Source organism: Zootoca vivipara, chromosome 3 (assembly GCF_965207765.1).
Source record: "Zootoca vivipara chromosome 3, rZooViv2.hap1.1, whole genome shotgun sequence".
Classification (NCBI taxonomy): domain Eukaryota; kingdom Metazoa; phylum Chordata; class Lepidosauria; order Squamata; family Lacertidae; genus Zootoca; species Zootoca vivipara.
The window spans coordinates 22,141,314-22,168,967 of record NC_142586.1 but is presented as its reverse complement, the minus strand read 5'-3'; the positions used below and the strand labels follow the sequence as shown (position 1 = coordinate 22,168,967).

At 46.1% G+C, this 27,654-nt stretch overlaps 2 protein-coding genes across 10 annotated transcripts in view; both read left to right on the top strand.

The window, feature by feature from the left end:
- The first annotated feature begins 1,437 nt into the window (after positions 1 to 1,437).
- On the top strand, positions 1,438 to 13,276 carry CLN8 (CLN8 transmembrane ER and ERGIC protein). Of its 2 annotated transcripts, XM_035109944.3 has the most exons (4): positions 1,440 to 1,667; positions 2,661 to 2,763; positions 4,306 to 4,994; positions 10,613 to 13,276. In XM_035109944.3, exons 3-4 carry the CDS (start codon positions 4,452 to 4,454, stop codon positions 10,934 to 10,936), a joined length of 867 nt encoding a protein of 288 aa, XP_034965835.2. In that variant the 5' UTR covers positions 1,440 to 1,667; positions 2,661 to 2,763; positions 4,306 to 4,451; the 3' UTR covers positions 10,937 to 13,276. The 2 variants fall into 2 exon arrangements, with proteins under 2 accessions (XP_034965834.2, XP_034965835.2); XM_035109943.3 differs by lacking the exon at positions 2,661 to 2,763 and having other exon boundaries at positions 1,438 to 1,667.
- Positions 13,277 to 25,550: 12,274 nt separating this feature from the next.
- Positions 25,551 to 27,654, top strand: part of ARHGEF10 (Rho guanine nucleotide exchange factor 10) — a 91,956-nt gene continuing 89,852 nt past the window's right edge. For 5 of the 8 annotated variants that reach the window (XM_088665674.1, XM_088665673.1, XM_088665671.1 and 2 more), the window contains exon 1: positions 25,637 to 25,769. The gene's annotated coding sequence lies outside the window, so the exon portion shown is untranslated. Of the gene's footprint in view, positions 25,849 to 27,654 lie in introns of all 8 variants that reach the window. The other 3 variants (XM_088665672.1, XM_060272458.2, XM_060272457.2) reach the window with 3 other exon arrangements.

The following is a 27,654-nucleotide window of genomic DNA, read 5'->3' as shown; positions in this document are numbered from 1 at the left end:
TTGTAAATAAAACCACGCCAAACACAGTGGAGCTTCAATCTAAAACACACAGGGAATTGCAGCTGGCACTTACTACCCTAACAATCTGACTGCCCAATCCTGTGCTCATTTACTGGGGAGTAAGTCCCATGAAGGGACCCAGGTGGCGCTGTGGTTAAACCACTGAGCCTAGGGCTTGCTGATCAGAAGGTCGGCGGTTCGAATCCCTGTGACAGGGTGAGCTCCCGTTGCTTGGTCCCAGCTCCTGCCAACCTAGCAGTTCGAAAGCACGTCAAAATGCAAGTAGATAAATAGGAACCGCTACAGCGGGAAGGTAAACGGTGTTTCCGTGTGCTGCTCTGGTTTGCCAGAAGCGGCTTTGTCATGCTGGCCACATGACCTGGAAGCTATACGCCGGCTCGGCTCCCTCGGCCAATAATGTGAGATGAGCGTGCAACCCCAGAGTCGGTCACGACTGGACCTAATGGTCAGGGGTCCCTTTACCTTTACCTTTTTAAGTCCCATGAAACTTAAGTGATATTTATTTCCTGGGACAGCTCAGCAGGTAAAGCACGAGACCCTTAAACTCAGGATTGTGGGTTCGAGGCCCATGTTGGGAAGACTAGATAACCCTTGTGGTCCCTTTGAACTCTGTGACACATATGGCCTGGCTGCCATCCTACACATGCTTCCCAAGAATAAAAACAAATGGGCTTTAGTTCCAGTGGGATTTACAGGGGAATGCTCTCCCCAAGGAGGTTTGCCTGGTGCCTTCATTATACACCTTTAGGAGCCCACCAAAAACGTTCCTCTGTAGCCAATACCCTTTTAAAATGTGTTGGGGAGAGGGGTTTATTGGGTTGTTTCGTTTTTATTATGTATTTTGTGTTTTTATATTGTGGTTTTATAACCGCCCTGTGTTTTTTTGTAACCGCCGAGACCTGCGGGTACAGGACAGTCTAATAATAACAACAATCATCATTATCATTATTACAGCCGTGCTGAATCTGATCCTGCAACTATTTACGTGCTTGGAAGTGAATTCTGCTGCATCCACGCAAGTGCTCATACTAGCACTTTTTCGAAAAGGCTTATTTGCCACGTGGGACTCGTCACGTGAGTGGGAGTCAGGCGCCGCTTGCGAAGCGATCTCTTTATTTAGCGGTTAGCATCACATGGGGGGGGGGACCTTGCACTTGGTTCAACAAACCGCGTCTCCTCCGATTTTGCAATGCGGCCTCTCCCTGCAAGCTCGTCTAGATGCTTTTCCTACGCTTTGAGGGCGAGGAGGCCAGGATCCCTCCCACCCAACGAGGCAAGGGCGGAGAGGCTGGTTGCTCCTGCTCGGTGCGCTCCTCCTCCTCCTCTTCCTCGATCCTCTCCACCCCCTGCCGGTGGAACAAAATGGTTTGCTCCAAATTTCAGGGCTCCACCCCCCCCACCCCAAGAAAAAAACACGCACAGACAGAGAGGACCAGGGGAAGCAGTTGCATGCCTGTGTGTGTGTCTCCTTTGCGTGCGCCTCGTTTCCTCCTGCGCTTCCTGGCGCACCGGGGTTTCGCACGCAGTCTGCCGATTCGCCGAGAGGCGCATGACGGGAAGCCCGGGGTTGGGCAGAGGAACCAGTTGCGAGGAGCAGCAACAAGATCAAGTGACTGGAGGCCTCTGTCCCTGCAACATCGGATCCAGTAAGTAGCATAACATGCATTTTATTTTACTTTATTTCCACGGAGGCCACGATTGGGGGGTTGGAATTGCGAAGTTTCCAGAGCTACCCGCCGCTTCTTCTTGGTGTGCGTTTCATCGTCTGGGCTGTTGTATCAATTGCAGTAAACTTCAGCGATCCGGTGGGGTGCCAACTCCCTGGGGCTCTGGGTGCCCGAGCACCCACAAAATTCCCCACGAAGGGGCCGGGCACCCACAAAGTTTGGTGCCAGAGCCATGGCACCCACTTCCCTTGGCACCCACGGTCGCGGAGCCAAGCTGGCTGGTTGGTAGGTAGGGGCGGAGAGGGAGAGAAGGTTGTTATTGGGGGTTCTTCCCCCCGCCTTCCTTGCTGTTTCTTATATCTTCCTCCTAAGGGTGAATTTGGATCAGTAGGTTTGGAAGCAAGGCGAAGGCACGATGCGATTAACCGTTATTGGCCGGCCCTGCTCTCGAAAGCAAATCCCGCCGAGAACTTTGCTCTGTTTGTTTTCTCTCCGAAGGACGCTTTGGGGAGGGTGAGATGCGATTTAAACCACAGCACCTCGCATGACCTCTCAGATCTGTGTTTTAGAAAGAGTAGTGGAACAACCAGAAACTGCGATGATGTTGTCTTTAGCTGATCTTTCTTCTGTAAGTGTTCCCTTTGCGTGACAAAATAACATTGCCTGGTCTAATTTTTGCTTGTTAGACAGGCGGTTCTCATGTATTACCAGGAACCCTGGTGAAAAGTAAAATGCTCTTTGATTGTCATGTGCATGTTACAGTCTGAAATGCAGCAAGGTATTTCCTTTTCCTCAATTCATACCTATTTTGTTGGGGGGGGGGCATATCAAAAGCGCAATAGAAATGACAGGCTAGACACGGCATGAAGATGGATTGTGATGAGTGTTGTCCGCTGTGTGTTGCTAAAACTTTCTGAAGTTGTCTCCTCTTTCTTGACTTGCTCTCTCTTCTCTCCCCTTCTATGAAATCAGTAAGGGTCCCTAAACTCAACAAGGCTTCCTTATGAGTAACATGCTCAATAGTTAAAGGACTAATTAAACTGAAACCGGAGAACATGAAAGCAAGACACTTAAGGTAGAGTATTTCAATATGCACCTCCTGAAATCAGTTAAGCCTGGAACCAAATAAACTGCCGGCTCAAAAAACAAAACAAAACCATGTCAGGGCTATCTAAGGGCAAATGCATCATCACGAAACCATAAAATCATGGTCGTAAAACACTAAAATACTGAACAAGTGACCATTTGTTGGCATGGGATTCTTTGCCCATGATTAAGAGGCATGCAGTAGTTGCATGGGTCCTGAGGAGGGTGGAGTATTTGTAAGAAGGTTGGCAGAATTGTGCTCTTTTGTCAGATTATATTATAGGAAATGGGTCGCTGCTCAGTGACCCACTTGCATGTAGACATCCCCACCTTTGATCCCTGGCATCTCCAGGTTAAAAGGATCAGGTAGCAGGTGATGTGTGAAACTTCTGCCACGGCCCACTCAGAGGAGATGTTACTGGGCTGAATGGACAAATAGTCTGAAACTTGCTGTGATTTGTGGGGTGGAGAGGGACTCTTCAGCAGAACTGCTCAACATACTTCCTGCTTGGTTGTAGTCCTAGCTGCTCTTGCTTGTTCATCAGATATAAATAGGCTACAGCTGGGTTTTTTGTTTTGTTTTTGCCAGACTTGGTAACTATTGTTTTCTATATGGTATTTAAACAAACACAGTAAAAGTTGTTTACTAATGCAGAAATCACAATTGAAAGAAGGACAACTGGTTAAAAAAAATTCTCAAGAAGGTTACAAACAGCGCTTGAAGCTTTTACGCAGATGCATTTTAAGCTATATTCAGTCAAGACCATAAGCTGAATCACACTTGTGTGGATGTATGTAACAGCTTGCTAAATGAGGCCCCACACACCAAGGACTGGTAAAAAGCCCTTGCAGAAGAACACTTCAGTGCCCTTTACTTGTCAGTGACAAGTAATAATCATAATTATTTTTTTATATGCCGCCCATCTGATTGGGTCGCCCCAGCCACTCTGATGGCTTCCAGCAAAATATAAAACACAATAAAACATCAAACATTAAAAACTCCCCTATACACTCTAACTCCCCTATACACTCCCCTATACTCTAAAAGCCATATATATAGTTGTTCATCTGATGAGTAAACCAAGCAGATGCTCTTCTCTGCCCCTAAATCCTTTCCCTCTTCAGTTTGCCTCCTGGGATCCACATCACAGCCAGTGGATTTAGATAAAAAGAGTGTATGTTTGCATTACAGTGCAGGTGAATGCTGTAAAATAGGATACGGTTGGTGTCGCAACTTCTAAGCCTGCAAATTTCCAGCATATGGATTTGGGGCCATGTTGGCGGGGCCTGATGATGGGTGACAAGGAACCCCATCATCGGCCCTGCCCTTGATGGATCCAGATGTTACCTGGAAGGAAGTGGACAGAGAATGTGAGAAAGCAAGTTAATTGTGGTGCTATTGCTAATGCGTGCATCATCGCTTGATTTCAAGTTGTTCAAGCTACTAGTGAGGCATGAGTGCATGTGTGTGCCTTGGCACACAAACATACGTATAGCTTTCTATAGCTTTCCTCTTTGTCTTCCTCTGCAGATGGCAGCGTGTCTTGGGCCGCAACTCAACCTAACGGCAGAAGTTCAAGATCCTTGAGCAGACCCGACACGTGGGCGAGAACTTCCGGGGTGGGTGGGTGGGAAACACACTCTCGCAAGTTCAGCTTTGTAGCGTGAACTGAAGAAATGGATCTTGAAACTGCTGGGCCGACACCCTCGTCCCTATTTTCGTGGGATTACGTTTTGTGGGAAGTCCGTCTGAAGCTAGTGGCGGCCGGATTCTTCCTCTACTTGGGAGTGTTCTGCCTCTCGCACTGCCTGTCTTCATGGATGATAGCCACTTACCGCTCGTTGCCGGCGAAGGAGAAAGTCTTCTGGAACCTGGCTGCTACGCGAGGCGTGTTTGGCATCCAGAGTTGTGTCGCCGGCTTGTGGGCCTTGCTTCTGGATCCGGTTTTTCAAGCTGACAAGGTGTACTCCCAGCAGGAGTGGAGCTGGTTCAACTGCCTCATAGCCTCTGGCTTCTTCCTGCTCGAAAATGTAGCTGTTCACGTTTCCAACGTTGTCTTCGGGACATTTGACTTGTTCTTAGTCGTTCACCATTTCCTTGCCTTCGGTGGCTTTTTTGGTCTGGTCACCAACGTAAAGTCCGGGCACTACATACCCTTGATGGGAATGCTGCTGGAGATGAGTACGCCTTTCACTTGCATATCGTGGATGCTTTTAAAGGTGAGATGTTGGGTGAGCAAAGGTCTAAAACATGGGTAGGCAAACTAGGGGCCGGATCCGGCCCAATCGCCTTCTAAATCCAGCCCACGGGCAGTCCAGGAATCAGCGTGTTTTTACATGAGTAGAATGTGTCCTTTTATTTAAAATTCATCTCTGGGTTATTTCTGGGCCCTCCCTGATGTTTTTACATGAGTGGAATGTGTGCTTTTATTTAAAATGCATCTCTGGGTTATTTGTGGGGCATAGGAATTCGTTCATTTCCCCCCCCCCCAATATAGTCTGGCCCCCCACAAGGTCTGAGGGACAGTGGACCGGCCCCCTGCTGAAAAAAGTTTGCTGACCCCTGGTCTGAAACCACTGTCTTATTAATACCACCATCACAAACTGTGTTGCTCTGTCTTGTTGAGTGGAAGCCTTTGGGGGAAGGCAGGCCAGAGGTTTGGTGCCTCAAAAGAGCTCCATCTGAGAAGCTTGGTCCGCCGAGGCCTGGAGGGGGCAAATGAGGCCTTGCTCAGATAAACACCGTCAGGTTTGCATCTTTTCTGGAGAGTAGTGATCTTAAAAGGTCCAGTCTCCTGGCCAGGGGCATTAAGAAAACCACCCTTTGTATATGATAACGGTCTAATATGCCGCCCAAGCTTCTAACTGAAAGCTGAAAGCTTTATGGCCCTCCTAGGAGTCTTCCCAGAAAATGTATTTTTATAAAAGAACAACAAAAACCTAGATTTTCAAATTTGTAACACTGATCTGTTGGCTGATCAGCTGTTGACTGTCTGGAGTTTCTTTATATATAATTTGTTACCAGGTTTTTCAAAACATTTTCACAATAACTTTCCAGTCAAAATAATTGCATTGTTTCATAAGTTCGCATCCCACCCTCACCTCCACAGTGTTTTTACATTTTCTACTGCATTATATAATCATCGATTACAAAAAGTTTCTCTGTTACAATTATTTTATCATTTTTCCATCCGCTGCTTTTATCTCGAATCCTGCCCACAGTTTCATTTGACTGCAATATATATATTTTTAATAGTCCATGAAAGGCTTCCAGTATTCTATAAAAAGTTCATCGTTTTGATCTCTTTAATTTTGCTGTCAGCTTTTCCATATCTGCACAGTCCATTACTTACAAAAGCCTCCTCCTTTGTCTGAACCTTGTCTTCCTTCCATTTCTGTGCATATAATATTCTAGCTGTTATTGCCACATACGACAGTCGGGAGTTTCTTGCCTTCCTTTCCCAAAGACCATAGCCTTGGTTTCTGAGTGATTAATCTCTAGATTTTCCATATTTGCAATATTCACCAAGCTCACACTGTTACGTTTTTAGACCTACGCATATCACATATGGTTGGGATGCATTTTAGACTTTTCAGGCATCCTTTCTGGATGGAATTAGCTATAAACAGTGGAAAGTGACCAGCATTTAAAACCAATATATGCTGTTGTTAGTGTAGGGCTCTCATGTTATGAAGATAGCAAATTCAAACTCTGTTCTCTACTTCGCTTGCGAAAATTCTGAACACGCTCACAAACTGAACAGCTGTTGGGAGAATCACTGGGATTAATTCCCTTTGGGGCCTTAATCTTGAGGGAAAGGCACTCTGCACCTGCTCAGGAGTACTCTCTCACCTATTAATCTTGTATTCCTTGCTCGACTTTTCAACTAGTGCTTCCGATATTGGGTAGCTTGAGCGTACTCAGGAATCAGGGGTTTGTGTCTCTTTTGCAGGAAATGCATGAGATCTTTTGATAAAGGGTGGTGTACAATTTGAATAAACAATAATAATAATACTGTTTTGTGTGTTGCCACCCATCAAAAATTAGAGGGAATGCCATGCTGATCACAGGGTGCTATTTACAAACAGAGAAACCACGCCAGCATTCGAGTCAAAGGAACAATTAAACATGATCTTTCTCTTGCATGCTCTTCAAAGTGGTCAGGTTACCACTTGCTTAGAAACTGTGGCATGATCATCTTACCATATAAAGAGGAAGTGTGTACTAACAACCTATTTTGCTTTGTTGGGAATAGACACAGTCTGCAGTTTTGAAGCCTTGCAGCCCTGTGCAATCCAGTTTTAGCCAGGACTTATCTAGTGATCCTAAGATAAGTTAGCTTTAGGCCAGGCATAGGCAAACTCGGCCCTCCCGATGTTTTGGGACTACAACTCCCATCATCCCTAGCTAACAGGACCAGTGGTCAGGGAAGATGGGAATTGTAGTCCCAAAACAGCTGGAGGGCCGAGTTTGCCTATGCCTGCTTCAGGCAGTTCATGAAAGGCAAGTTTCCCTTCCTCCTCTCTTCCAGCCACCCGCAGCCTCTGAAAAGGCATTTTGGATAGTGTTTTCGTTTAGTTTTTTTTTAGGGGGGGGCCTTAATGATGGGAGGCCATTCTTTTCCTGTCCCGGAAAGAAAGGCTGGATGCAATTTGAGTCAAACAATCCAACATGCATCTTGGACAGCAGCCTGTTAACAAGATAGAAAGCTGCTGAGTCAAAATACAAAATGCTCACGAGGACTTTGGATACATCTCCCCAAAGATGTTTGTTCAAAATATTTTCCCCAAGGACTTTCGATAATTGCGACACATTTTGGAAAAGGCTTATTGGTTGAAACGGATTTGTAACTGATTCTTCCATTGTCGATTGTCCTGTTTGTATGATTGTTTCCTTTTTGTGCATTTCTGAAATACATCACCGCTTCCCGCTTGTGGGTCTTCCTGCTGGTTGTGTTTTGATGTAGAGAGATTGCCATCTGTGGCAGAGAACAAGAAACCTTCCTTCTGTAAAGTTCTAGAGATATGTGTAGCCTGGAGAAGAGAAGGTTAAGGGGTGATATGATAGCCATGTTCAAATATATAAAAGGATGCCATATAGAGGAGGGAGAAAGGTTATTTTCTGCTGCTCCAGAGAAGCGGACACGGAGCAATGGATTCAAACTACAAGAAAGAAGATTCCACCTAAACATTAGGAAGAACTTCCTGACAGTAAGAGCTGTTCGACAGTGGAATTTGCTGCCAAGGAGTGTGGTGGAGTCTCCTTCTTTGGAGGTCTTTAAGCGGAGGCTTGACGGCCATCTGTCAGGAATGCTTTGATGGTGTTTCCTGCTTGGCAGGGGGTTGGACTGGATGGCCCTTGTGGTCTCTTCCAACTCTATGATTCTAAAGTTGTCTTCAGCTTCAAGCCTTTTTTTCTTTTTGGGACTTGGCTTAATGGAACCCGCTTATTCCATATTCAGGGACGCAACAAGCCAGGGACAATCTAGTAGCAGCTCTTTCTTTAACTCGCATTAAAAAGTTTAATTAAGGCAGACTGACCCAAATGCTGACTCTCTGTGTTTTTGAGTAAACATTCAATTACAGGCTCCTGCATTGGGAAGCTAGCTGTTCACTATAAGCGCTCAAGTTTCACTGCTGTGTTGGGACTTCGTGCAAATATCTCTCCTGTGTTCTTTTCTAATACTATAGGTTATCCCTAAGATCTGCAATGTAATGAGAATGGCTTGGCATGTGCATTGTATCCTTTCCCCACCGAGAAACCAGTGCTTGAAATTAGCCAGGTGCATTTTTCACCTGACTATTGGCCTCTTTATGACCAAAGGAAGATGCCTGGGCAACTTACATCTCCACCATCTGGCAATGCATGCTGGGGGATCATTGGATCTTGGCTGTTTTCACACACTGGTACCCCATCCTGTTCATAATTTGTCCCCACAACCGGAATGAATTTCTGGGACCAAAATGCTTTTTCTGTGCAGCCTGAGCAGGAGCAGTGAACAGCGTGGAATGCTGCAGCTTGTTTTCACTTACCCCACAGTTGTGAAGAATATTCTTACATTGTGAAACAATCGAGAAAAAGAGGAAGAAAAAGGACACACACACACAGCACGTGGACAGTCCCTGGATCAAGTGACTTTTCTTTAAGTTCTCGAAGCTCTTAACTTGAGCTCAAGGTTGCCATCTGAACTGGCCAGATGTTTGACTGAGAATCCATCACAGTCCGTCCATCCTTTGAAAAATAAGATTTTAGAGCTGCCTTGCCCCCAAATGGGCAACTAGACATTCCATCCTGGCGACTGCATCCTTGGGTTAAGGAGCCATTTGGCTCCTAGCTTATAGATCAGAGTTTCTTTTCTTTTTTTCTTTTTTTGAAACTTTATTGAAATTCAGGTCCATACACATACAGACTTACAAATGATATAACTTACAAACTTACAAATAAATACAAACTAACACACAAATCCACTATATATTCCTATCTATTCATTTACTCGTTCTAAATCGTCTTAAGCCAATCATACAAAAATAAACATAATATACAAACCAACCAACCAAACAAACAAGATTATCCTCTCCTTCCATAAGACTTCCACTTATCTTCATTTCGGGTTAACTAAGTTTTAATTAATTACTGCTTCTATTATCATAATGTCCTTTCCTAATACTTCCTCTTGTACAAATATTTTTTTATGAACAGTACAGAGTATTGGAAGTAGATCCAAGTTTTTAATGTGGGGCAATGTCTCTTCATGTAATCTCCAAATTTCTCCCAGCTTTGGTAGATATAGATCAGAGTTTCTAAGACACTGTGGAGGAACTCTTGTTGGTCTTCAGTATCCCCAGAGGCACCACACACCCTGATTGAGAAAGGTGCATGTCTTGGTACCAGCTCTTGGGAACTACCTGTATTGCCGTTCTGAGATGCCCATCATCTTCACGTTCCAGTCATCAGTCATTGCCCAAGCTTATTGCTTTCTATGCCAGCGTGTTTCTTCCTCTTGGAAGATGGCCGTTTAAAAGCCTCCAGGCATGTTAAAACAATAGACTTCCAGGAAGTTTGGTGTGTAAATATCTATACAGTGGTACCTTGGTTCTCAAACTTAATCCATTCTGGAAATCCGTTCCAAAACTAAAGCGTTCCCAAACCAAGGCGTGCTTTCCCATAGCAAGTAATGCGAAATGGATTAATCCGTTCCAGACTCTTAAAAACAACCCCTAAAGCAGCAAATTAACTTGAATTTTGCTATCTAATGAGACTATTGATCCATAAAATGAAAGCAATCAGTGTACTGTATAATAAAATACTGTATAATAAGATTTTTTAAAAAACCTATAAAATAAATAAGACAGTATTGTAGATGATAAAAATTTATATTAGTGGGGTTTTTTTCTTACCTGCACTGCTGATAGTCATTGTTTGGATGGGGGGCTTTTATCCATTTCCGCAGTCACACAATCAATCAATCAGTAGCTGAACTGGGTTCCACACAGTTCACAAAAATAAATTAAGCAAAAAAGCCTCAAAAACGCAAAATAAATAGCAAAAACAAAAGCACCAAACTTAATCCATTCCGGAACTCCATTAGACTTCCGAAATGTTCAAAAACCAAGGCGCAGCTTCTGATTGGTGAAAGTGCCCCAGAAACACTAGCCGGCAGCCCCTTTGGACGTTCGGCTTCCGAAAACACTTACCTCTGGGTTTTCGGTGTTTGGGAACCAAGGCACCACTGTGCTGGCAAACTCTGCACGTGTTATTGGTGGTGTTTTGAATATAACTCCCATGAAAAACATGCATTATATAGAGAGTCTTAACTTTTCATTTTCTTCTCTTCCAGGTCGGCTTGGCGAACACTCCCTTTTGGAAGGCAAACCAGTGGCTGATGATCCACATGTTTCATTGCCGCATGATCCTCACCTACCACATGTGGTGGGTGTGTATTTCTAACTGGAACGCTGTTGTGGAGAACCTTGGCCTCCTGCATTTTGCTGTCGTGTTCACAGGGATGAGCGCCGTCACCATAATACTTAACCCCTACTGGACATACAAAAAGACTCAGCAGCTCCTCTGCCCCGTGGACTGGAACTTTGCCAACAGAACGATGGAAAACGGCTCATCCCCAAAACCCAACGGGGACGTGTTGCAGAAGAAAGGGTTGTGACGGCAACATTATTGGGCCTCTTTGGGAACCGATTCAAAAAATAATAATGGCCAGGTGGAGGTAGCTCGGGTAGACAGGATCGCGAAGCTTCAGGGTTTTTTTTTTTTTTGAGTTAAGGGATCTGAAACGTATTTATTACTAGTCCGCAGTTTTCTTATCAGTATTCTTAATCAAACAACTGTGACGTTGCAAATTGGGTTTAAATATCTGTCTTGCACATCTGCATACTTCAAGAAAAGTAGACGAGAGAACTGAATGCGAGAAAAAGCAGGAGAGGAGTTGGCTGTGTTCCAGACTAGTTTGGGGGACCAGCCTTCCATTTCTAGAGCTGCCTCAAACACATTCTGGTTGTCTCCAAAATGTCACCAGGGACATGTTTGCAGAAGCACCCCCATCTTTCTAGACTCGCTGTCCGTTTTACATAGACATGCTGAGCTCTCTTTCATTAGTCGGTGCTCATAGCCTTAAACCTCTGCTTGCAAATAATGTTGAACATTATAACCTGCTATATTTTTTATTTAAAAAAATAGAAGAGGAGAGGTGTAGACCAGGTGGAGCAATGTGATTTGCTCGCCGTAGACACCAGAAAAGTGCGAGAGGCAACACTAGTGCAAAGCGCACGGCTGGGCAACTCTAGAATAGCCAAATCATCAAAACGGATAGTTTGATGATTCAGAATGCCAGGGTTGGTATTACAGGTTTCGTTCCTTATGGCACCATACATGCACAAACATGCCCATTTGCCGTCACAGGCAGTGAGCTTAATTGACTCTGAGATGCACAGTCACCTTCGTGTAGCATGAACCAGCCTTCCCCCCCAACCTGGAGATTTCCAGATCTTTTTGGATTCCCAACTCCCAAATGATGGTGAGAGTTTTAGTCCAGAATACCTGAGGGTAGGCTGCTGTAAACCTTTGGCACCTCTTTCAGAGCAGTCCTGACCCCTATTTTACACTGCACTTTGGGGGGGGGGGTTATGTGTGTAGCCTGAGTGCAGACCCCTCTGCGCTCAGGCCACAAAACATGCCCGCTGCTGGCACCCCTGCCCCTGGAAACCCCCCAAATGGAACAGGGCTGATCCAGTCCTCCTGAGCTGGTCTTGCCACCATTTGGCAACAGTGTCAGGCCCGATCTGTCTCCTTGCTGCTGTACCAGCCTGGAGCCGATGCAGGGATTGGCCTGATCTTCATGCCTCTCCTGCTTCTGTCGCTGCCATGACCAGCTGGGCTCAGAGGCCTCGGTAGCTCCAGTGCACCCCAGAGAGGTTTAGATTTCATCTTTTAAAACTCGTGTCGCATTTAACAGATAGGGGCAGAAAGTAGATTTTGGATCTCTTGGCCAGTTTCCAATAGCTCCCCAACTGGTTGCTAGGAATTTAGTGATGAATACTCTAGTGGCAGGCATCCCCAAACGTGGCCCTCCACGTTGAACTTGCCCTATGGGGCTCACTTAATTAGTACTGCCTTAACTGCTAAAAGCCCTTGGCTTTGTAAATTTAAACCACAGTTAAAAGACTATAATATATATTTAAAATCCTGTTTATAACGTCAAGAACTCTATCCTTCTCAACCCTATCCCCTTCAGGTGTCAGGTATTAAGATGCTTCTGAAAAGGTACCAACAGTTTTTGAAAGGTCCAAGAGGAAAGCCGTCCTTTTAACTTTTCCCACAGTGTAAATGTTGTGAATCGTTTTGTTTTTTTCAAAAGGTTGCAGGAAACTTATTCAAAGAATCCGTATTCCAGCAGAAAGTTGTGGAACGCTGACACCTGGTGGCCATAGCGATGTATAGTTCGCTTGTTTTGGCAAGCAGAATACAGTGGTACCTCGGTTTAAGTACTCAATTGGTTCTGGGGAGCCATTTGCTCCCCGAAAAGCACTTAATCTGAGTGCCTCTTTCGTGCATGCGCGAAGCGCCGATTGCTTCTGCGCATGCGTGTGCCGCAGAACCCGGAAGTAAACACTTCCGGGTCCGCGGAGCACTCAAACCGAAAGTACTCAAACCGCAGCAGACTTAATCCGAGGTATGACTGTATATACAATCAGCAAAGGATATTATTGCATGGAGACAGTTTACCTATCCTTGCCTGTGAGCTAAGTCCAACTGAACTCAGTGGGACTTACATCTGAGTAGACAGGATTGCACTGAAAGCATGCTCGTTGATTTGTTTTTATTTATTTTGAGTGCATAATTCTTCCTACTATGTAGCTTTGCATTCCAACCGGTGCTGCAGAGGTTTAAGGGAAACGAGGTTTTTCCATTCACTAATGCATATTGATGGAACTGTTGGTGGAAAATTACGATGAAGGAAACTGTTAAATACAGGGTTTTTTTCTCCCTCTCTTCTGCTCCCTCTTCCCTTGGTAAATAGACATTAATGTACAGTTGTGAAGGTCCAGTTCAGAGAAATCTCCAGCCAGGGTGCTGGTATGTACTTGGGTGGAGTAATAGCAGCGAGGGAGCACATTTTGGTAGTATAAATGCAACCATAGAAAATTAGCATTGGGAACTCACAGCATGGTGTTTAATAGCAATTTCCCATCCATTGATAGATGGAAGCATCTGTTCACAGAAGTCTTCCCAGGGTTGAAAGGGTCCTTTCGCGACCAGAGCAAAAGCTTTGGATCCAACACGCAATATATTGTTGTTCTTGTTTAAAGGTACCGGTTACCTTCTACTGTTGCAATGTCACAGCAAGATATGAAACCCCAGGGCGTACGCCGATGGAACTGAATAATTTTGTCGGTGGTTCTCGTTGAGCTCTGTGAGGCAAAGTGAACGTAAATCGCCATCGTTTTATCCGTAGGCCGCCTTTCCGTAGTTAAAACCGTGCTCGAGGCGGCTTTCAAAACATGGAGAGGTTTACACAATTGCAAACATGACGAAAGCAGGTGCAAATAATAAATGAAACGCATCCAAAAGTACACGACCAAATGGAACGATTGCCCCAGAAACCATAGCACAGTGGAACCTTGCTTCTCGAACGCCTTGGTACTCGAACGTTTCGACTCACGAACGCTGAAAACCCAGAAGTATTGCAACTCCTTAGAAATATTCTCATACGAACGGATGAGGATCGGCGTGCCCTTTGTGTAACCTCATTTTTATTTGTGTGTGAAAGGTTATACGAAAGGGCTATTCCAGTGGAGAGGGAGGTTGGTCTAAGGTGCCAAGGTGACCTACTTCTGAAACCTTGTGGGGATGAGGATTCCTCCCCCCCCCCTCATTCAGTGGTCTAGTGCAGAGGTTTTCAATCTTTTTGAGTCCACGGCTCCCTTGACCAACCACATTTTTTCTGTGGGGCTCAGGAGCCCAGTTATGTCACCCCTTGCAGCTCCTCAACCCTCTTCGAACACCCTCCCTTGTGGAGTGTGTTTCCTCGGCCTCCTCTCTTACCTCTCCTTGGGAGTCCTCTGGGCAGCCGCAGCTACCACCCCTGGTCTCTGAGCTGCTGCTGCTCCCCCACCTCCGCACAACAGTCCCACGGGGGCCTGGGACTTGTTGACTTGCTTGTCCATTCCCAACAGCAAGGGCTGGCAGGCCGGCTGGTTGGGCTCCCTCACCCACTTGCTTGCTTACTCTGAGGCCGCCTCAACTCCTGGCAACCAGCGCCCTTTGGCCAGCACCAGAGACACCATTCGCCTGGGGAGCTTGTAGCCAGGGCTGCTGCAACAAACAACTTCATGTGCCTTTGGAAGGCAGAGGTGCCAGAGGGCCTCAGAGGAAGGGGGGGAAGGAAAGAAGGACAGTGTTGCCCACAGCATGACCATTATTCAAGGCACCCCAGGGTGAAAACCACTGATCTGGTGAACTAGGAAGTATATTTTTGCCACAGAACCCTGGCCTAATTCTTCTTTTTTTAAAGAACTCCCAAGGTGGTTTTCAGCTGCAGCATTACACACACAGAGAGAGAGAAAGAGAGTCTGGAAGATGTGTAATGTTACATTTTGGAATATATTCCCCTTGCAGCTTTTGAAAATGAGTTAACAAGTTCGCTTTACTAGTCTGCTTCTGATCAGAAGTTAGGATTTTTGTTTCCCCCGGAGAGATCAGCTTCTCTGTGTCTAAAAAGGGGGAAGTAAGTGAAATAAACTCTGAAAGGGCTTATCTTCAGTATGAGCTTACCGTGTTTCTCATATTATAAGACATGTCTTATATTTATTTTTTCCTCTAAAAAACACACTATGGCTTATTTTCAAGGGATGTCTTATTTTTTTCCTCCTCCTCCTGCCGTGGCCGGCATTCCTGCTGCGCCTATCACTATGTCTTATTTTCGGGGTATGGCTTATATTCCTTGAATGCTTAAAAATCCTGCTATGGCTTATTTTATGGGTATGTCTTAAAATATGAGAAACAGGGTACTTCAGATAAGAGCTGATCTGAATTCAACTTGGCATCGCCTATGGACACAGAGCCGGGCGGGTGGTGGGAAATCTGGGAAATGGACACTTCCGTGGCTCAAGTTGTGCAGAATCAAAAGTTGGCAAAAGTTTTCGTGATGCAAAATAATGTAGCAGCAGAAATCTTGAGTTTAACCCTGTACCTCTCCCACTGTTGGCTGAGGTGGCTGCATTCACACACACTCATTCCCATGATCCATTCTGCTTGCTGCCGAAATGTTGTTCTCAGCCCAAAGTGCGCCCATTTCCTCCCGAGTTTAATAGCATTTTCCCTTGGTGTAGTTGTGCAAACCTGCAGCAGCCGTCGCTTTGCAGAACCGTGCATTTTTTCCTCAAGGGTCTTAAATTACTGAAAAGTGAGCGAGGGGAGAAAAAACAAGTCTGAAGACAGAGATCCTTCTAGAAGCTACCCTAGCTGCCTATTGTGCATATACAGGTTTCGATTCTGATTCTCATTTTAGCAGAACCAGGTTCCACATGGTTTCGTGCGTTAAGGGGAGAAAATCCTTCCTTCTCCATGCGTGTTCTTTTCCGTAAATGTTCCCTGGCAGTTCCAAATAGTGTTCTCCCCCTGCAGGAGGGGCTGTAAACCGGGAAGGCCATTTGGTATAGAGGACATAATTACCATAAGGAGGCATTTGGCAGGAGGAAATAGGGTGGTTCAGGAGAGGCTAAGTGACATCCTTCTGTTCATTTCTGCCTTGGATTGCTGTTAATGTTGGCAGGTTTGTTTCCCAGTATAATGTCAGTGCTGCAGAGATGGGACCAAGACATGTAAGCCAACACCATGCCTACTTGCACTTTTATCGTTTAACATGAGTCTTGAACTTGGGAGGACTGAATAGAGGCAACTGTTCTGTCTTATGTCCTCAAACTCTAATAAAGAGGGGGCTTAGACTCTGTTCCACCCCCCCCATCAGTTACTGGTGTGTGATCCCTATTAAAATAAATAAATTTGTTTCTAATTGTATAATAGGGTTTTATACTAAGCTGTGTGATTCCTTCTTCCCCACCCCCATCTCTGCACTAGTGGTATATTTTGGGGTTTTTGAAAACATCCTTCCTTCCTTTAAATCACAGCGGCTTCACAAGCCTTGTAGTACATTGTCTGCAGCTGAAATGCTTTGCATATCCATGTCGTAGTGCACTAATGAAAAAGGGGTTCTCCCCTCTGGGCCTGCCAGTTAGATCACTTTCTTCTTAATGAAGTTGATATTAAAATGTTGTGCTTTGAATGCAGTAGACATACCGGTCCTAGCATTCTGCTTTTCGCAGTGGCTAGATAACTTCCAGGAAGCCCAGACGCAGGATATGATGAGAAAATAGACCTCCCCTCACAACTGGTGTTCAGTGAACTTATTACCTCATATTGGAAATTGTTTCATTTATTTACATATATATTTCTCCCGCCCTTCCTCCCAGAGGAAGCCAGGCCAGCAAATGACAAAATATTAAAAAAATACAACCGACAAAGCAGCCTCTTTTTAAAGAGGCTGAAAAAAGAGAGGTACTTGGGGCAGATATGGCTTGTCAGTCTGGAAAGGGAGCGCGTCTAGGATAAGGAAAACTATTATTCTAAATCTCCGCTACCTTGCGGAAGAAGAAAATGCTGAGGATTAAACCCTACACCAGGCATCCCCAAACAGCGGCCCTCCAGATGTTTTGGCCTAAAACTCCCATGATCCCTAGCTAAGAGGACCAGTGGTCAGGGATGATGGGAATTGTAGTCCAAAACATCTGGAGGGCCAAAGTTTGGGGATGCCTGCCCTACACAAATTCAGAGATGAGTCCCTAAGATACTAGGATGGCGTCTTGAATGCCTCCTTCCAGCAACTCCTGCAGCAAAGCCGGTGCCGAGCATTGCTCTGCTTCCCTTTGGACCACATTAGTGAGGCTGAGAGGGGTGTCTTGTCATCCGGGCAGCCCAGGACCTCCATATATACACTGCCCAGCCTCTTCCCCCCCCCCCAATAAGGTCACAGCAGTTTGACTTCACTCCCGGAGGTGCACTCCATTGTCTTTCAAGGCAGACGGCTGCCAACAATGGCAGCCAATGCAGTGCTTTCTGGGCTGGTGGCACATGGTCTCATCAGACTGCCCCACCTGCCAATCTTAAGCACAACTGCATTCTGCACTAGCTGCAGCTTTTGGACTGTCTTCAAGGGCAGGTCTGTGTAGACCGCCTTGTAGCAGTCAAGCAAGGAGGTCACTAGAGTATGGCAACTAAAGCCAGGCTAGCAGGACCGGTGGTCAAGGATGATGGCAGTTTTAGTCTAACAACAGCCAGAGACCCAGATTATTTTGACTGCAGTATGCTTTTAAAAATGTATAATATGTGGGGATTGGGGTTAATATAAAGTGAGAATTAATATAAAGCTTAAAAGATATTATCAGGTATAATAGGGCATATTCTATGTAATCTACTGGAAACTGGTCTGATGGTGGGGAACTTCCTTCCCGTTGTCAACCTGCTGGTTTAGATCCAGGTGGCGCTGTGGGCTAAACCACTGAGCCTAGGGCTTGCTGATCAGAAGGTCGGCGGTTCGAATCCCTGTGACGGGGTGAGCTCCCGTTGCTTGGTCCCAGCTCCTGCCAACTTGCACATCAAAATGCAAGTAGATAAATAGGAACCGCTATAGTGGGAAGGTAAATGGCGTTTCCATGTGCTGCTCTGGTTTGCCAGAAGTGGCTTAGTCATGCTGGCCACATGACCTGGAAGCTGTACGCCGGCTCCCTCGGCCAATAATGCGAGATGAGCGCGCAACCCCAGAGTCGGTCACGACTGGACCTAATGGTCAGGGGTCCCTTTACCTTTACCTTTTTATGTCCAATTATGTTGCATCTCCCTAAACTCCTCCTATGGTGCAAACAGAAAAAGTCCCTAAATTTTGGAATGCGCACACACACACGTATCTGAACACCAGAGAGGTGGTAAAATAACTGGTGAACTGGTTCTGTTAACAGTGATTTTAGAATGGCCCATTCTGGAGGTGGAGGGGAGGAGAAATCCTGAATTAATGGATAAAAAGCTGGTGCTGAGAAAGACTGTATTAAGGAATGAATCAATACTGCAGGCACTGAAATTGTTCTGTTCCTACTCAGGAGGAAGGATCCCTGGAACAGAGCCTAATATTGATTGAGAAGCCATATATAATTTATAGAATTTTATATAGATAGAGCGTATCTGAAGGTCACCTGCTATCTGACTCTCTCCCTCTGGTTGAATGAAAGTTATTCCTCTGGTACACACACACACGCTCATTTTAGCTACCATTTTGCATGTGTCTTGGGGAAATTTGTAGGGTGACAAAACAACTTTAAAGAATTCAGACCCTTCGAGTGTCCCAATTTTCCAGGGACAGTCCTGGATTTACAGAAGACGTCCCAGTTCCTGATTTCATTGTAGAATGTCCCACTTTTCCTTAGGACACCCCTATTTTCATCGGAGAAATGTTGAGTAGTATGGAGTTATGCAACCCCCTGAGCCAAGGAGATAAGTAACTATGCAACCTTTAGAAGACATCTGAAGGCAGCCCTGTATAGGGAAGTTTTTTAATGTTTCATGTTTTGTTACGTTTTTATCATAGCTGTCAAGTTCTCCCTTTTTTATAGGGAAATTCCCTTATGCTGAATAGGCTTCCTCGCGAGAAAAGGGAAAACTTGACAGCTATGGTTTTTATATATGTTAGAATCTACCCAGAGTGGCTGGAGCAACACAGTCAAATGGTGATGACGATGATTTATTATGGAATAGGATGTCCCTCTTTTAATCAGAGAAATGTTGGAGGGTATAAGAGTTACCAGTCCTATGAGAGTTTTATGGGGCGGTTAGAACAACATTTATTATTTTTAGGAATATGGGAGCCTAAAAAAGGGACATGGTGGGAGCACAATTCTGAAAGTGCCCTAATAGGTGCTTCTAAGCCATGCTTTCTCCTAAGCCTGAATTGGTTCCCTATAAAGAGGTGATGGGGCACCAAAGGCTTCCCATAAGTTCTGATTGTCCCGTCAATAAAAAATGAATGGGACTATGGCTTCATTGAAATGCCTTAAGTTGGGGAATGACTTATTATTTGAACCATTAGAAAGTGGTAGGGCCCAAGAGTCGTCAGCTTCAGTATTCTTCCCCACTTAACAGCACTGAGCAAGACTTTGTTCTATAAAATGGCTATGGGAAAGTCATTTCTTCATGAATTTTGCCTCTGGATTCAAAGCTTTTACATTTCCTCCATCATTCCTAAGAGGGGAGGACTTTGCTAAGCATCTCAGGTGGACTTCAGAGCATGAAACTAACAAAATGAATTCCACATCAAAGCTTCATGAACTGTGTGTAACCTATTAGTACGGTAGTTCCCTTGCTTCCAGTCTTGTGCAACCTCCATTGGACTCAAATAATGTGGAGGAAAGATGCTGATCACCAAAGGATTTGAGGGGATTTATTGATGACTTCTAGTGCTATGGAGATGGCCTGTTAGCACTGTGAATTGGTGCCTGAAAGTAATATTGGGCTAAATGATGGATAACAAAGTACATCTTAATACAGACAACATATATGAGCTCCTGGTCCAGAAGGAGGTTGACCACCAATTCAATCTGTTTTGAATGGGGGATGTATTTTTCCTTGATGCTCCTGGATTTGACTTTATACCTGGATAAACAGATGATGGTCAGGAGTGCCTTTGGCCAGTTAAGGCTGATGCACTAGCTGTCCCTGTTCCCGAGAAGGTTGGATCTGACCAATGGACCTTCGTTACATCCAGGTTGGATTACAGCAAAGCATTCTACCAGGGGGATTATATTTGAGGAGTCTTGAGGAGTTTATAGGAGCTGGAATCTGGACCAAAATGGATGAATGCTTGCCTTTGGGGTGATGTTGCAGCAATCCTGCAACAGCTGCACTGCTTACCAGTTTGCTTGGCGATTTACCTATTAAACTAAAGCTTTAAATAGCTTGGGCCCAGGATCAGAGGGAGCCCTGTTGTAGGGTGGAGGCATAGCCTTTGGGTGGGACAAGAGAGGCCTCAGCAGCTGTGCCCATATAATAGAAGTACTGTTGACACTCTCACCCCATTTTGGGGCAGAGGCTCTGTGCCCTTAACAGCTGTGTGGCATGCAAAAATTAAGCAGGCACAGCTTTTCCAGCATGGAGGTGTATAACAATAGGGAAAGCTGTGCTGCACCTGCCGGATATTTTTTGTTGTGTCTCTGAAAGGCAGAGAACCCGCCAACATAATGGAGGGTGGAGGAGAGATATGGCAATCTGTTATTATTTTAATATCACATAGCACCCCAAAAGAGCATAGGAAGCAGCCTTTAATTTCCCTTTGGGCTTTTAGGATTTGGCACAGCAATTGTTTTTAACCTACTTAGCTTCTGCAGCTTTACCACAAGTAAAACATGATTATTTCTGTGCCATCTTTAAAGAGCCGGTGCAGACAGCATCCAAAACACATTGCTTCTGAGGCAAACTGATGGAATGTGTAGATGACATGAGACATTTTCAGAAGGAGCCACCCCAAGGAGCCACAGTTTAAGAAGGATGTTGACAAGCTGGGTTGTGTGCAGAGGAGGGCAACCAAGATGATCAAGGGTCTGGAAAGCAGTCCTTATAAGGAGTGCTTGAAGGAGCTGGGTATGTTTAGCCTGGAAAAGAGGAGACATGATAGCCATCTTTAATAACCTCAATGGCTGTCACATGGAAGAGGGAACAAGCTTGTTTTCTCCTGCTCCAGAGGGTAGGACTCGAACCAATGGCTTCAAGTTACTGTACAAGAAAGGGGATTCTGACTAAACATATGGAAAAACTTTCTGACAGTAAGAGCTGTTTGACAGTGGAACGGTCTCCCTTGGGAGGTTGTGGGTTCTCCTTCCTTGGAGGTTTTTAAGCAGAGGTTGGATGGCCATCAGTCATGGACGCTTTAGTTGAGGTTCCTGCATTGCAGGGGGTTGGGCTAGATGACCCTTGGGGACCCTTCCAACCCTAAGATTCTGCACAATTCAGGAAAAATGCAGCTCTCCCAAACGGAGATCAAGCCTGCAACCTCGGCATTACCAGCATCAATCAGGGCCGGATGTAGGTTTGATGAGGCCCTAAGCTACTGAAGGTAATGGGGCCCTTTATAGTCCAGCTGTCCTTTGTCAACAACAAATTGTCAGTGTTTTTGTGTTGAACATATGCTTTATGGTGATTTATGGACCTAATAGGTGTCTAAAGCCATTTGCACATAATTTTATTTGTATTTTTTTATCTTATATTTTGGAAATGTACATCCAGTTTTTAAGCTATAGCTTGTTTAGCTTATACGTAAATAATAATAATAATAATAATAATAATAATTTTTATTTATACCCCGCCCTTCCCAGTCAAGATCGGGCTCAGGGCGGCTAACAACAAATAATATCAACACAAATATAAAAGAAACATTTCAGTTAAAACAACAGAATAATACAATGTTAAAATTCAATTTTAAAATTAAAAATCTACGAATAAGATAAAACCATTATAAATAAAACCTTAGGGGAGGGTAACCGTGGGGTCAGACTGCGTCAGTCCGAAGGCCAAACGAAACAGCTCTGTCTTGCAGGCCCTACGAAAAGATGACAAATCCCGCAGGGCCCTAGTCTCCTGGGACAGAGCGTTCCACCAGGTCGGGGCCAGTACTGAGAAGGCCCTGGTCCTGGTCGAGGCCAGCCTAGCCACCTTGTGACTCGGGATCTCCAATATGTTATTATTTGTGGACCGTAATGTCCTCTGTGGGTCATACCGGGAGAGGCGGTCCCGTAGGTACGAGGGTCCTAAGCCGCATAAGGCTTTAAAGGTCAAAACCAGCACCTTGAACCTGATCCTGTACTCCACCGGGAGCCAGTGCAGTTGGTAAAGCACTGGATGAATATGATCCCGCAGCCGGGACCCCGTAAGGAGCCTCGCCGCGGCATTCTGCACCCGCTGGAGTTTCTGGGTCAGTTTCAAGGGCAGCCCCGCGTAGAGCGAATTACAATAATCAAGCCTAGAGGTGACCATCGCATGGATCACTGTGGCTAGATCAGGTTGAGAGAGATAGGGGACCAACTGCTTAATGCGGCGGAGATGGAAAAATGCCACCTTGGCTGTGGTTGCAACCTGTGCCTCCATGGAAAGGGAGGCATCCAAGGTTACCCCCAAGCTCTTGACAGAAGGGGCTGACACTAATTGGGCCCCAGCGAAAGATGGAAGTTGGCCCCCCCGCCCCATGTCATCCCGACCCAGCCAGAGGACCTCTGTCTTCGAAGGATTTAGCTTCAGCCGACTCCCACGTAGCCATCCAGCAACAGCTTCCAGGCACTTGGTCAATGTGTCCGGGGCCGAGGCAGGACGGTCATCCATCAACAGATAAATCTGGGTGTCATCAGCATATTGATGACAACCCAGCCCAAAACTCCGGACAATCTGGGCAAGGGGGCGCATGAAGATATTAAAAAGCATTGGGGAAAGGATTGCACCTTGCGGGACTCCACACACCAAGGAGTGCCGCGGTGACAACCCCCTCCCTAGCGCCACCCTCTGTCCCCGACCTGAGATAAAGGAACGCAGCCATTGTTGGACTGTACCCTGAATCCCCATGTCGGCAAGGCGGTGGTCTAAAAGCTCATAATCGACCATGTCGAAGGCGGCTGACAGATCTAGAAGAATCAGCAGCCCCGACCCGCCTTGATCCAGCTGTTTACGGAGGTCATCTGTTAGGGCGACCAGTGCTGTCTCGGTCCCGTGGCCGGGACGAAAGCCGGACTGGAATGGATCTAAAGCCAATGTTTCATCCAGAAACCTACCGAGCTGTTCGGCAACCGCTCTTTCAATTATCTTACCCAAGTATGGAAGATTTGAAACAGGGCGATAATTGGATAGATCTAGCGGATCTGACGATGCTTTCTTTAAGAGCGGACGCACCACTGCTTCCTTCAACTCCTCTGGGAAAGTCCCTGAACTGAGAGACAAGTTGATAATCTCAACCAGGGGGCCCCGTACCTCGTCTGGACACGCTCTAATCAGCCAGGAGGGGCAGGGGTCTAGGGAGCAAGTGGTGGGCCTCCCAGCCTGGAGGAATCTGTCTACATCAGCGGGGAGTATGTGGTCGAAATGGTCCAATACTAAACTCGAAGACAGTCGAGGGGCCTCTAGTTCCGCTATTGTATCAAAATTGGCAGAAAGGTCACGGCGAAGTGTCAAGACTTTCTCCGCAAAAAAGCTCGCAAATGCCTCACAGCTATGGGTCGAATTAGTGCCTAAATTTGACTGATCCTCAAGGGTTGTTAGAGACCTGATTGTTCGAAAAAGTTGTGCCGGGCGAGAGCTAGCGGATGCGATGGAAGCTGAGAAGTAAGACTTCTTTGTGGCTTTCACCGCCATCTCGTAGGTTTTCATAAGCGACCTATAAGATGTTCTTGAGGCTCCGTCGCGAGTATGCCGCCATACTCGCTCAAGCCGTCTGAGGTCCCGCTTCATTTTCCGAAGTTCCTCGGTGAACCAAGGGGCCCGGTTTCGGCGGGGTTGCAGAGGGCGCTTAGGTGCGATCTCATCAATGGCCGCCAAGAGCCGGTTATTCCAGTTCTCGACCAGCTCATTTAACGAGCCACCAGGGGGAGCAGGGTCCCGTAAAGCCTGACGGAATCTATCAGGATCCATCAGCCTTCGCGGACGAGCCCAAATCGGCTCACCACCCAAGCGGGGCAGAGGCGGTAAGTCAATCCTGGCTTTCAGAGCGTAGTGATCAGACCATGGCACTTCCATAATTGGGGACATGATCACATCTATACCTGCACCAAAAATCAAATCCAGCGTGTGGCCTGCTTGGTGTGTGGGACCCAAAACAAACTGGGAGAGCCCTAATGTCGCCATGGAAGACACCAGGTCCGGAACCCGTGAGGAGGGGGTGGCATCGGCATGGATGTTGAAGTCCCCCAAAACCAATAAGTTAGGGAACTCCAAGGCCCAGCCGGCCACCACCTCCAACAGGTCCGACAGGGTGGCTGCTGGTGCGCTGGGTGGTCGGTACACCAGCCAGACAGCCAAGCCCTCCTTGGTGCCCCACACTAGGCCAACACATTCAATGCCGGTGATTGATGGTGATGGCAGAGCCCTGAAAGAGCAATCCTCCCGGATTAACAACGCCACCCCTCCCCCCCGACCCACAGTCCGTGACTGGTGGAGGACTGAGAACCCAGGGGGTGTTATTTCATGTAATGCAACTACTTCACCTTCACGTACCCAGGTCTCCGTCACACAAGCCAGGTCAACCCCCAGTGAGATAAAAAAGTCTCGCATAGTGGCGGTTTTATTGCCTATGGACCTGGCATTGCACAACACCAGTGACGGAGGTGGATAATCCCTGCTCACCCTACCCTCGTCCCTCGGGATGGGGCGTAGATTGGAAGGGATTCGAGCATCACCACATCTCAAAACCCTTCGTCTGTGAAATCTACCCCCACCACCATACCTCCCTCGCCCATCGACAGTGGTGATCCCTAGCCCCGTGTCAGCGTCCTCCCCAAAGGAGTGATGTCCCTTCAATAACAGATCTGCCCTAGGCCCAGTCTCTTGAATAGGAAGGATATAATGATGATATGTAGAATCGGATGGACAGACATCTCCAATAGGTATAAGTATAGCCCCTCCCGCCACATCCCAGATTAAATTAAAGTGCACAGTTTGTCCATCAAGGCACCCGTCCCCTGGGTTCCTGTGTCAGTCTCTAATCCGGCACTGGCAGTCTCTAACCAACTGAGCCAAAGCTTCTCCGCTTAAATTTATCACCTTGTTTTTTTAAAAGTGCAACTCCACCTGCTAATAGTGGCTCCCCTAACTTTCCGCCCCGCTCTTTGGAGAGGAAACTTGCTGGAAAGAAACAGCCCAGGGATGCTGCGGGGAGCTGACCCGAGGGGTTTCCACGGCTAAAATGGAGGCTTTATTTCTTTTTCTTTTTCTCCATCTGCCTGCAAGAACAGCAGCGGAGTTGGCCGCGCCGTGCGTGCGCCTGGCCTGTTCTCCTCCCCAGCTCCGTCTATGGGCGACTCTTGACAGCTTCCCGACCCCGCACAGCTGTACAAAAGAGAGCAATTATGGGCGCGTCACGTGGGCAACGCAAGGAATGCGATGGGAGGCGGGAGGGAGCGGAGGGCGGCTCTTCCCAACTCTCTCCCTGTGCGTTTGTGGCGCTTTCCCTCGCCAGCGACAGGGAGGGCGGGGGGGGGGGAAGACAAAAAGAAAGACTGGCAGCCGCGGGAGCCAACGGGAGAGCAGCGACTGCTGCCTGCTCCCTCCAATCAGGGGGAAGCTCGGGCTCCCAGCTTTGAAGGCTGGGTATCCTGTGTGTGGATGGATGGGCTGGGAAATGCTGTATCCATATTCCGGGCGCGCGCGCCTCTGCGGAGGGGCGTCCGAGTTGGCACCCGCTAAGTGAGGTAAGGAGAAGGAGGCGGCAGGCAGCGCTTGGTTCCCTCTCTCTCCGCGGCCTGAGGCGCAGAAATAAACACTGGAAAGGTGAAAAAATAAAATAAAAGGGGGGTGTTTTTTTTTGTCGTCGAAGCAAAACAGGAGTCGAAGGGGCAGGTCCTTCGAGGCTTTGCCTGAGAGGCTCTTTGTGTGCGCCTTTGGGCATCTCGGCGGAGAGGGCTTCGCGCGCCCTGGGGAGGAGGAAGAAGAAGGGCTCGTGCGGTGCAGTGACGTGTCCGAACTCCGAAGCGCTGCTCCGGTGCAACTGCTGCATCCTTGTCAGGCAGGTGCCCCCATCCCTCCCCCAAAGAACCCTGGGGATGGCTGCATCTTGCTGCTGTTTTCTTGCCAGGGAGAAAAGTTGGAAGGCTTGTTTTGTATTGGAGAAGAAGCCTCTCCACCCTGCTCCCTTTCCCTCCCTCTCTCACCCCACCCCTCTTTTGGATTCCCCCACGGAGGAGCCTAGTGATTCATAAGCTGCGAGTGGGTGTGTAGCTCTCTTCTGGATTCAGAAATCGGTGGTGTCATGGCCAAAAAATTCCTATTTGCGCACTGCACAGATGCAAAGCGCTTCGTGGCTTTTTTGTTGGCTCAGCAGGTCTGCGAAGAAATGGACTTGCAGGAGAGACTTGTTAGCTAACTGTTGGGATTTTTTGTTTGTTTGTTTGATGTTTTGAAGCCTTCCATAAATGGAAGGGAATCGTGCAATATACTGAGAAAGAGCTTGGAATAATTGGAACTATGCATAAGGAGTTTTTAGTAAAATAGGATGGTATCCAATTAAGTTTTACTCAGAGTAGACCCATTGAAATTAATGAACGTGACTAAGTTAGGCCCATTAATTTCAGTGGGTCTACTCTGATTGAAACTTGAATACCACCCATAGGATTTTGTCATTTTTCTACTGAGTATACTTAATTAAAATTTTATCTATGCCTAATATTTTAAAGTATATGAAAATGATATGTGACTATTTCATATTTATAAGTATTTGCATTGCCTATAGACAGGGAAGTTTTACAAGGCATGCATTAGAAAAATTTAAAGGGTTTTCTGAGGTTTGATACATTGTAGATGTTTATGTAAACTGGCACAAACAAAATAACTTTTAAAAAATGAGTGGGGGAGAAAACAATTACCATATTTTTTCGTGTATAAGACGCCCCCATGTATAAGACACCCCCTATTTTTAGGGAATTTAAGAAAATAGGGGCGAGATTGCCCTGTGTATAAGACAACCCACAGTTTTTCACATAATTTTAAAGTAAAAAAAAAACCCTATTCTTATACACAGAAAAGTGTGGTAATTTTGGTAGCTTAATCAGACTTGTTGAATTAAATCTGTGGATTTTAATTTCATGAGCACTTCTTTCTGGTTGCAATCCAGTCGAGAGTTAGGTATTCTGAAGTCCATTGAAATAAATAGGTTTGAGTGTATTTAACCATGCCTGATTGTGGCCCAAGTCTTGCTAAAATCAAGCCATGCATATAACTTGTAGCATGTTTATATAGAAATAAGTCCCATTTAACAAAGTATGTCACCATTGAGTAAACCTGCCTAAGATAGGATTAATACATTACCTAACTGGAATGCCTCTGCAGCATAGCAGTACCAATGTAAGGTGCAAGAACTGAATCAAGACACTCTGTGTTGCTTTCAGTTGTGCAACTTTAGCCAGTTTGTGTCTGCAGAGATGATTAAAGATTGCTTTATAGTGTGCAAAAAACGCTGCTGGCTATAGCATCCTAAAACATGAACTACAGACATCACCTTATTGGTTGGATAACTTCATACATGTTGAATTTTAATATTTTTTATGATGGAAACTGAATTAGAGAGTACTTCCTCTTAAA